This window comes from Ischnura elegans, chromosome 5 (assembly GCF_921293095.1).
Source record: "Ischnura elegans chromosome 5, ioIscEleg1.1, whole genome shotgun sequence".
Lineage (NCBI taxonomy): Eukaryota > Metazoa > Arthropoda > Insecta > Odonata > Coenagrionidae > Ischnura > Ischnura elegans.
This window is the reverse complement of record NC_060250.1, coordinates 39,276,369-39,286,913: the sequence shown is the minus strand read 5'-3', so window position 1 is coordinate 39,286,913 and position 10,545 is coordinate 39,276,369. Positions and strand designations below refer to the sequence as shown.

The window sequence follows — 10,545 nt, the reverse complement described above, 5'->3', positions numbered from 1 at the left end:
TCATAGATCTGTGTAGTTGGTTTTTTGACCTCCGGGGGTCACAATGGGGGTCAAAGGTCATAGAGTTGAACTTTGGGCCATCGTGACAGCCAAAAAGTGGAACCATAGGTTTTAAAGGGTGCCCAAGTCAGTTTTGCAGTTCATAGTTCCGCATAACAGATTTTTTTGATCTCCGAAATTCATAATGGGGGTCAAAGGTTATAAAGAAAATATGCAATGCGCTTACCCCCCTTCCTTCCAAAAATTTTCCATTTCCTCGCAGTGCTTTCCGTCAGGCTTCCCATGCTATCTTAGCTTAATGCCGAAGTTGATCATTTATTTCTCTAAACATCATTTTGATTTGCAGCTCAAAGTGAAAGACAAAACTCCGTTTAAAAGATATTGGCTATGTCCGAAACCATAAGGTAAAACATAAAAGAATGGATAAATCCATCTTTTAGTTTCATTGTATCATGCGTTGTGATAAATATTTAACCATTAAAGAGAAATATCATTAAACGACAAAATTAATAGGATTATAAACTGAAATGTGAACTAGGAGTTTTCATTGCGCAAGTCAACCATCCAATTGCAGAAATGGTTTTGATTGCCATGCTCTTCTTCTCGAAGCTGCAACATTACACTTTCTAGGGCTTCAAGTTTAGAATATTTAAATTTTGTTATATCGCACACCTGGAATTGTCCAGTACACGCTGCGCGGACAATAGTGCTCAGCGGCAAAAGCATCTTAATGGAAAAGCCAAGACATAGCAATGAGACTGTTGGGTGTTCAAAAATCTCATCAAAGCAGAGAAATACCCAACCAAGTTGGAATGTGAAGTGAGGTCCTGATAAATTTGCAGCCAGTAATGTTTGCAGGACGAGGGTCAGTCAGAAGGTTGCGGTCTTTACAGTCAAACTGGTACTTTCTCTTAACTACTTATTTAACATATTTTTAGGACTTTCATGGAAAAAACTCGCAACCCTTAACTTGAGCGTTACCAATGGAGGTCTAATACTTAAATGAAAAGCGGCATGAATGGGTTTTGCTATTTGCTTGTTGACCTTTAAAACCAATGCGATTTCAGCGTAGTTTTAAAGAAAGTCCTATGTGGCGTTAAACCTCCTTAGGACCTTCTTTGAAGAGAGATGTAGTGGAAGAATGTGGACACAGAGTCGGGAAAAAAGGATGTCTAGGGAAATAAATAATCAAGAACGGCGTGAAACTAAGAGGGTAGGGGAGGCTTGTCGGAAAAGGCAGTGGATATGTGTACTACACCACTCACTTGGTCACCCTTCAAAACCTTTATTTGGGGAAATTAGTATTCCTATTATTTCAAAACATACATCTATGACCTTTGACCCCCCTTATGACACTCGATGGTAAAAAAATCGACAATATGCAAACTGTTACGAACTGCCACACTGACTTGGGCACCCTTTAAAACCTATGGTTCCACGCTTTGACTGTCATGATGGCCCGACGCTTAACTCTATGACCTTTGGCCCCCATTGTGACCCCCGGAGGTCAAAAAACCAACTACACAGATCTATGAACTGCCTAACCGACTTTGGCACCCCTCAAAACCTATGGTTTGACACGTTGGCTGTCATGATAGCCCGAAGTTCAACTCTATGACCTTTGACCCCCAATGTGACCCTCGGAGGTCAAAAAACCAACAATACGGATCTATGAACTGCCTAACCGACTTTGGCACCCTTCAAAACCTATGGTTTGACACGTTGGTTGTCATGAAGGCCCGACGTTTAACACTATGACCTTTGACCCCCATTGTGACCCTCGGAGGTCAAAAAACTAACAATACTGATCTATGAACTGCCTAACTGACTTTGGGACCCTTCAAAACCTATGGTTTGACACGTTAGTTGCCATGATGGCCCGACGTTTAACGCTATGACCTTTGACCCCCATTGTGACCCTCGTAGGTCAATTAGTGAATAATACGGGTATTTAGACAATACCAATGACTTGGGCACCCTATAAAACCCATAGATCGACACCTTTGTCGGTATGCTATTCTTTTTGCCACCCTTGTGACCTTGACGGTGACCTTACTGGGTCAACGGTTGAATTTTCGTAAATAAAATTGTTATTTTTGGGTTTCTCGGGTCCGAAACCATAAGAATTGACACCTTGGTCAATGAAATTCAGACATTTTTCTATCTCGATTTTTTTAACATTGAAACCCCATAAGGCAAATTCAAATTTTTGGTTTGGACCCAAATTGTGAGGTCAAAAGGTCAAATTTTTAAAATTTTGCTTACACTCAACAAAACTTAGGACCTTTCCCCATAAGTGTGCCAAATTTCATGAACATAGCTCTACGGAAACTTACTAAAATTACAGGTCAAAAATGACACACGACACTTGGGACAGTCTGTACTATAAAACCCACATCGGACCATTCACTCACTCACTCATACAAATTTTGGGGTGAACGAAACGAGAGACGACAAAAAACATACTCGACCACCAAGGATCTTAGACTGCTCGAACACCACTAAAATTGTCTTAAAACATAGAAAAAATGCCAAAACACAATTTCTTTTACATTATAAGTGTCTATCTGTCTATTCGCTCAAAATTAAACATGGGAATCAGTACAAAAAATGGCCACCAATATCCGATGAGAGCGCTGCGATCATTGAAAGGAAGGAGAATGATAGAAAAGCGAGTCCTGTATGTACAATCCTGATAAAAAGTGATGCCACCGACTATTCTCCATTATTATTTATAACCGATGATTTTGCAGGTGCATGAAACCACATACCGCATCTTATCACTACCAAATCTAGGAACATAAAACCATCTTGATTCACCACGGTTATTCCGACTTTTGTTTTGAAATACCAGTCGATGAGTACTTTATGCCCTCACTGTAGGCTCATAAACCAGTATTTTCTTCCCGGATCCAGAACAGAGGTAATTTTTTCCAGCAATATCATGTCAAACCGTGAGTAATTTACGTCTCGAAAGATCAAACCGACACACCTCGGCTCCATTAAAATGAGGACTCATCGGAAATATGGTCTCGATCATTTTCCCCCTCCTCGAAGTCACGGAATAAACGCTGCGGTTTGAAACGAAACGGGAAAAAATGGCGGATCGGTTACGTAACACCTCGACCACAAAGTTCATGACGCGATTCAACGCGTCCGAATGGAAGGCACAAGTATCGTGACTCGAAAATTTCCCCGTGTGCTCTCATTAGTCGATGATAATGATAACCTTGGTGTCTAGTAATTACTCAACCGATTCAGTTCACTAAAAGAGAGAAAAAAAAACCTCGGCCAAAGGACATCAGTATTCACATTATTTTCTTCTCAAACATTAGTTAAAGCGGCAGGCGATAATTAGTGGAAACGTAGGATTGCCATACCAACACATATTTTTTTTTGTTAATTCCCGCCAAGACTTTCAATTTCAAACTTAAGTCCGTCAATTAGTAAGGCAGCAGAAATTTACGTTAGTTTTTTGTATAAATGTTAAGACTGATTACTTTTCTCCACGCGATTAAATATTATTGAAGTGATCCTGGGTGCGTCGTAATCTGTCAACCGATTGTGTTCGCTAAGAAAGAAACCTCGGCCATAGTATATCAGAAATCACATTAATTTCTTCTGAAGTTAAAGCGGCCGGCGATAACTTGTGAAAATGTAGGATTGCCATTACAACACACAAAGTTTTGTTGAATCCTGCACGCTTACAATTTCATGAATAGCATGCCAAAACTTAATTCCGTCAATAGGGTAGTTTCCTTCATCATAGAAAACGATAGGCATTGATTGCGAATCGTTACCCATTATTAGTGTATTCATAATATACAAATTATTTTGTTTTCGAAAAACCGGTTTTGACGAATGGCAATGGTCAATTTTATTCTCATTTGAAAAAGGCCAGATTGGCGCCCATGCGATGCCTCTCCACGTGACGTCACAGGGAGCTAGTTTCTATACGAGTAGATAGGAGTTTTACATCGTCTGAGATTACCAATGCATGCATGAGGCACAGAGCTCAGGGAAACATCTCTTAATAATCACTTATTAAATCTGCCTATGATTGAAAAGTTTCCTTCATTTGATAAGGTATCAATAATCCTTATTTAAGCCAAGCGCTACCAGCTAGCAGGGTAATCGGCTACCTGCTATCGGCTCCATTTATTCATGTCGATACTTCTCGTTTGGGCAATTTGGGCGTTCATGTTTATGAAATCGCGAGAGATCTCGGAAGGAGTGGAATTTTTCGAATCCCTGCCTTAATGGACTCGCTCATCTCCTATCGTCTCATCTTTTCCCCCACCTCACCGCTTCCCCGAATTCATTTCCCCGTTTAAATCGACGAGTTCTTTAACTCGGTGCTTTCATAAGGGTGGCATCCGGGATAACCTTATCTAGGCTCCCATTTGAACCCCTTCTACCCGTTGTTGTGCCCCCCCCCCCCCCCCCGTGAGTGATGGTTCCTTTCTTTCTAAACCCCCCGTCCAATCACCCCCGCTACCTTTGCTTCCTGGAAGTGGCAGCAATCTTCCCAGCTACCCTTAAAGTGCGGCGCCGGTCGCACTGTCTCACCGTAGAAAGCCCTGTCCAATTGGGGTCGTGCAAGATAAGGGCTTCCTAGTGTGTCCATCAGAGTATGGCCGTTTTCCAATTCGCAATTATGCACCCTTCATGCACTTTTCGATCGTCAACTTACGGATGTGACGACACCAAGGGTGCGTCCAATCGGCGAGGGCGCAAGGGAACGAAGGGTAAGCGAACAAGGGAACGCGGATGCTCCCTCGTTAATGTGCCCTCGTAGAAAGTGGACGTGAGAATGGCGGCAATAGAAACCGTGAACTGGAATTGTAAGTAAATTTGTCTTTATTGTGTCTTTTTGTCTTTATTAATGTGAACTCTTTTACATAATATTATATCGGCATTGTGAATTATTGATCTTCAGTTGCAAAAATACAAGTATAATTACCATTTCCGAATGTGCAAGATGCCGAAAACATTTTTCTCCATAGCACGAGAAAATCTTTCTCTTGCTGTCGATTGTACGTGTCGTGACTAAATTCTTATCTAATATTTATTATGTAAATTATCCATATTCCAGGGACTGAAGAAACAGTTTTCCAATTTATTGCTCTCCGTGCCCAATACGAGCACATGTTTACGGGCCGTAAAGGATCTGCTGCAGCAGCCTACGGGTGTGTAAATTATAATTTCCAGTGATAACTTTCAATTGCATTTTCCGCCCGTGTTTTGCGACAGCCATAATTTTATTATCATTGCAGGAAAATATGTACGGAAATCGGCATTCCCAATGTCGCCGCGGCGAAGAAGAAGTGGGAAAACCTAGTCGATAAATACAAGGTATTACCTTATCTATGTCACTTTGTCTTGTTTTATGGGTTAAACGTCATAATCTGCGAATATGATAATTTCTCGGTCCATGTGTCATAGCCGGTTTTGTTCTCAAACGAGTGTCCTGCTACGTATGAGTTGAATCATTATTCATTACCTTCATTTAAAATATCCCTCTTGAAAGCATCCAAATGTATTCCCATTAATAGCATCAAAACTAATAGGTTACCAAAATAGTTCTCATTTGAGCCAAGGCATTTAATTCGTGATAAAAACCTCTACCATCACTTTTTCGAAAGAACTAGTTATCAATTAGGTTATCAAAATTCTCTCAAATTAGAAGGGATAACAAAATATTCTCTGAAGGTTATAATTCGTGTTGGTACATGGACAGCATCTAATGTATATTTACTTCAGTGTGATTGTGAAACAGATTCCTCATAGATTTGACTCTAGAATTGTTGAGGTTCAAAACGAAGTAGCTGACCTTTTGCTTCTGGTTGTGTCCAACTTTTTTTTAAATTTGTAACCTGAAAACCTGTGACTATTCAACATCGGGACAGGCACAATTGCCCCAATTAGGCGAACTATCCCATACATGGACATAAACAAACTTTCAAATGATAGAAAGAAGACTAAAGAATGTTTATAAACAACGTTTATTACACTAATAATTTGTTTAATAAATCAGCGAGATTAATTAACTTATTAAAATTTTTAAGAATGATATTAATCTTAGTTGAAAATATTTTTCACAGCCTAAGGCGATGCTGGATGAATGCCATTTAGTTATTCCTATTGAATAAAAATTTACGGTTAATTAGTTAATAATGTGTGATTCCTAAACATGCAAGTACTTTCATTTCAAATCGTATCTCCTCGTACGACCCAAGTCAGCACAGAAATCCAATGACGACTTTGGGGCTATCTTCATTGCCTTTTGCGTGAAGAGCTGTAAACCCTCAATGAACCTCTTTGCATCCAGAGTTATCACTTAGCTACGTTCAGGTGCGATTTAATCTCCATCACTATCCTCACCTTCAGCTTCACTGTTGCCTGTGTAATATGGTTTCGGCAATATCAACTTCACAGTTTTTCTTGGTCCAAATTGCAGTGGATATTATCGAACTATTCATGGCTTGTTACGTGGCACTGTTTCGAGTTGAATACATGTTCAGATTCTGCTGTAATGTTGAACACAGCACTGAATTTTTTGAAATCGCAATGAAAAAACAATCTTGAATGTTTTGACGGTTGACACCTGGCCAGCTTTCAGCCAGAAACAATATTGCTTGCTGAATTCTTACCTTTGAGCTTACTGCGTTGGGGGTGGATGATGATGTCAGATGGTTATCTTCCATAGATTCTAGAATATTATCTACTTATTTCCCACGGTAAAGTGTTCTCAAATTTTTAATGATCCCCATATGCATTGGTTGCTCCAAGGACATTGTTTCCTAGCAGAAATTCCAACTGATAATTTTTAACACACATTTTGGCAATCAGCATGTGCCGTACAATTGTCATGTACAAGAAGAACCTTTCTCGATTTCCATGCTAATTCTATATCCTCACTGGTCAATCATTGCATAAAGAGGCTCACTGTTATCGCTACCTTGCTATGTATTGGCTTGGTACTCTAATGGTATAACATAATTCATGACATTAGGTCACCAATTCTGCATACAAAATTAATTTACCTAAAAGATCAACACTTTTACTGAATATTTTCATTTTTATGTTGTATCCATGTTGGATTTCATATAAAAGTTTCATTAATATCCGGGCTATGCTCATTGAGTAACATTCCTTTCCCATTTTGTTTCAGAAATGTAAATATCCCAAGACAGGGATGGGTACAGAAGGGGGGGACAAGGGTCCGTTAACATGGAAATTCTACGAGGCCATGGATGAGGTATTGGGGAGGAAACACATAATCTCCCCTCCTCTCATAGTGGATTCCGGAGTTCAAGGGAGCACAAGCTGCCCAACAGTGACTCCACCCCAGCCCACACCCACGCCTTCGGAGGTTGATGATGTGCAGGAGTTAATGTGCACTGCAAGCACACCAACCTGGCGTGAAAGGGCGGTGAGAAAAAGGAAGAGGTCGGAGGAGGACGATCCTCTGCACCAGCTGCTCGTAAGGAGTGAGAGGCACGAGGAGAGGATGGAGCAGCTGCTCCAATTGAGAAAGGAATCGAATGATATTTTGAAGAGTTATTTGAGCCATATAATTAATAAATAATGTTGAAATGATACCCTCTTTTATTTCCAGCATCAACCTCCCTGTATATATGAGTTATCAGTATAGTACTTCAGAAAAGGGCAAGGAATTTGTTGTATTATCTTTTGCGTTAGTAACTCTTTACATATTCACAGAGGCGTTGGGTTACTGTTGAAAAATCTCCCTGTAAGCAGACATCTGAAATTGTTTGCACAGTTAGGGATAATTTTAGAATACATTAGAGCAGGTGAATTCATTAGACCACTGTTTATTATCATTCATGTGTTTTTGCAAATAAGCTATCGGCCTAATCCATATCAATTCAGGCAGCCAAAGAAAAAATCTTACCTTTACAATCTCAGGTGTTATAGAACTTAACATATGTATGTCAAATTTCAGGGTAAATTTTGTATTTTTTTGTTCTGTCCAAAAGACCTTTTAGCCTGAGATACAGTTCATCAAACATGGTCCCAAAGCATTTTTGTGGGTTGTGAATTAAAAAATTCTCTGGGCATTTCTGAGATAATAGTTGGACAAATGAAATTGTTTTCTACTCTTTAAAGGTCATGCAATATAAGTTTGCCCATCAATGTCAGTCTAGACGTGTCTTCTGAATTCCTTTCACAGGGGTAGTTTGATCAGAGCATTATATTATTTTCTGTTGGCGGAATTCTTCAACATTCCGGGCCTCCACTCAGACTATTAACTCCACCTCGGCCTACGTTTCCATTGGCTTGTTGCTAAATGTCCTCAAGGTAATTTGCTCATTGAGTACTACAATCCCTGAAAAGGAGAACTTTCAGCTTTACAGGTAATGTAAATTAATGAAAATTTTTACCTTCCATGGTGAATTTCTTGATCCAAGTTTATATAACTTTGTTATTTTAAAACACCAATATCAAAATTGTGCTCCAGTTCCTCATTTCGGATCATTTGTAGTTTCTAATTCATCACAAACAGCACAAATTTTTGAGATTGGTATCTTAGGAAAACAAAATTATAAAAACTTGCAATCAAGAAATACATCAAACAATAGGCCCCTAGATACGACTTACTTTGGGTCTTGGCTGCAATAAAAAGAATAGGAAGGATTGAAACAAGAGTTGAACCATTCATAGTTTTTATTTTTAAGCCACATTTAATTCATTTTGTAACTGCATGGCCAGCTGCAACCTAAAATCATCTCCTGCTGCCTCGACATCATTTTGATGTTGAGGTGGATGGACAATACCATTCTCCCTCAATTCTACCTGAAAAATATCTCCAGCAAGCACACATATATTGTGTAAGGCTGCACAAGCAGCAATAACTTTCACAGCTTTCTCTACTTTAAGCTCAATCACTTTTGTGAATATACTTCTCCACCTGGTCTTCATCACTCCTATTGCTTGCTCTACCACAATCCTTGCCTTTGAGAGGTGGGTGTTGAACAACAGCTCTAAGGGGTTAGCAGCTGCCCTGAAAGGCGTCATCAAGCATATAGGAGTTACCCGACAAGGATAACCTCCATCACCAATGATAAAGTACCCCTGAGGAGGGTACATCGCATTAACATACAAAGAACTGTGCCGCAGCACTCTGGCGTCATGCACAGACCCTGGGAAACCAGTAAAAAAGTCTAAAATTTTGCCACTGCTATCAACTAGCAACTGAAATTGTAATGAATAAAACAATTTTCTGTTTATATATTGCTCATTTTGCCCACTTGGGCAAAACACTCGCACATGCGACCCATCAATGGCACCGACACACTTTGAAAAGACTCTGCTTCCACCTCTTGCTGCAAAGCCTCTCCCAATTGCATTGAGTTCATCCCCATGGGGCAGCCTAATGGAATCTCGTAACATGCCAACCATCACCTGTAGCATCTTCCTCACAGCACTGCTGACAGATGTCAGCGGAATTCCAAAAGTGGTCGAAATGACACGGTATGATGTCCCACAAGCGAGCCAAAATAGGAACATAATAACCTGGAATATGACCGTTCAACATTAAGTTCTGTAAGCTTCCATGGTAATAGCACTTATAACCAAATTGGAAGAAGCTTTAAAATATATACAATGGAGTGAAGCAACAGAAATACTAATGGAAGAAATGATCCAATTCAATAAGCAGTAAAAAAGCAACTGCTAGTAATTGCAGATATGGTGGCTTTGAAATGAAGCCTCAAAGAAAGTATATCATTAATAAGGAAGGTACTTTTTATTAACGAAGCAAACTCACTTCCAATTCTCGGCTCCAACCATGACGCTTTCTCTCAGTCCTCAGAACCAACAGTCTGAGGGCATGAGGCGTCACACGAAGATGTCGTCTGGTTTGGAATTCGTCGCCTCTCAAAATTTCCCATATCGGGCCTCGATCGGTGACACCCCGGACGCAGTAGGGAGCCCTCCGGCGCTGTATTGACCGTAATAGAAGACTTTCCGTTAAATCATTCTTCAGTAAATCAAGCACTACGCAGATTAATTATCATGAAACTCACCATTCGCCGACGTAGCAAGATAGCAATTACTTGCAAGCGCCGTCTTCTCCGCTCCTCCATCTCCATTATAGCGTCATCAATTACCCCTATGTTCGCAACATACTCCATGAGCACCATAATGTCGATTCCATCCATATTCCAGAGTAGGACGTATTTATCCGCTTTTTATGCAGTCTCAATCACTAATGTAAACAAACCGAGAAGTTCTAGAATCACCCTGCGCTTCACATTTCGTCACTGTCAATAGTTCGCATTTTTCCGTTCACCCTTGATGGCGCCAGTAGAGCATTAGTAAGGGAGCAGGGTGCAAGGGAGAAAGGGAACGAGGGAGTGAGTGCATACTACGTGAATTGGAAAACGGCCTATGTGTAAACAAGAGCAATTGACATGACTGCGCGGTAAGTGAGAGCTGAGACCAGCGCTGCAATAACGAGAAGGGAGCCGTTCAAATTTCAAAACTATTGTCAGTCGTAATAGTGTTTATTTTTATTCC

At 40.2% G+C, this 10,545-nt stretch overlaps 2 protein-coding genes across 2 annotated transcripts; one reads left to right on the top strand and one right to left on the bottom strand.

Moving 5' to 3' along the window:
- Positions 1–5,001: 5,001 nt before the first annotated feature.
- Positions 5,002–8,203, top strand: LOC124159672. Its single transcript, XM_046535580.1, has 4 exons — positions 5,002–5,189; positions 5,277–5,355; positions 7,175–7,486; positions 8,198–8,203. The coding sequence occupies exons 1-4, from the start codon at positions 5,149–5,151 to the stop codon at positions 8,201–8,203; spliced, it is 438 nt and encodes a 145-aa protein (XP_046391536.1). The 5' UTR covers positions 5,002–5,148.
- A 418-nt stretch (positions 8,204–8,621) lies between these two features.
- LOC124159671 (putative nuclease HARBI1) lies at positions 8,622–10,296 on the bottom strand. The gene is made up of 3 exons (XM_046535579.1): positions 9,794–10,296; positions 8,726–9,540; positions 8,622–8,637 (listed from the first exon to the last, which is right to left on the bottom strand). The coding sequence occupies exons 2-3, from the start codon at positions 9,532–9,534 to the stop codon at positions 8,622–8,624; spliced, it is 825 nt and encodes a 274-aa protein (XP_046391535.1). The 5' UTR covers positions 9,535–9,540; positions 9,794–10,296.
- Positions 10,297–10,545: the final 249 nt, after the last annotated feature.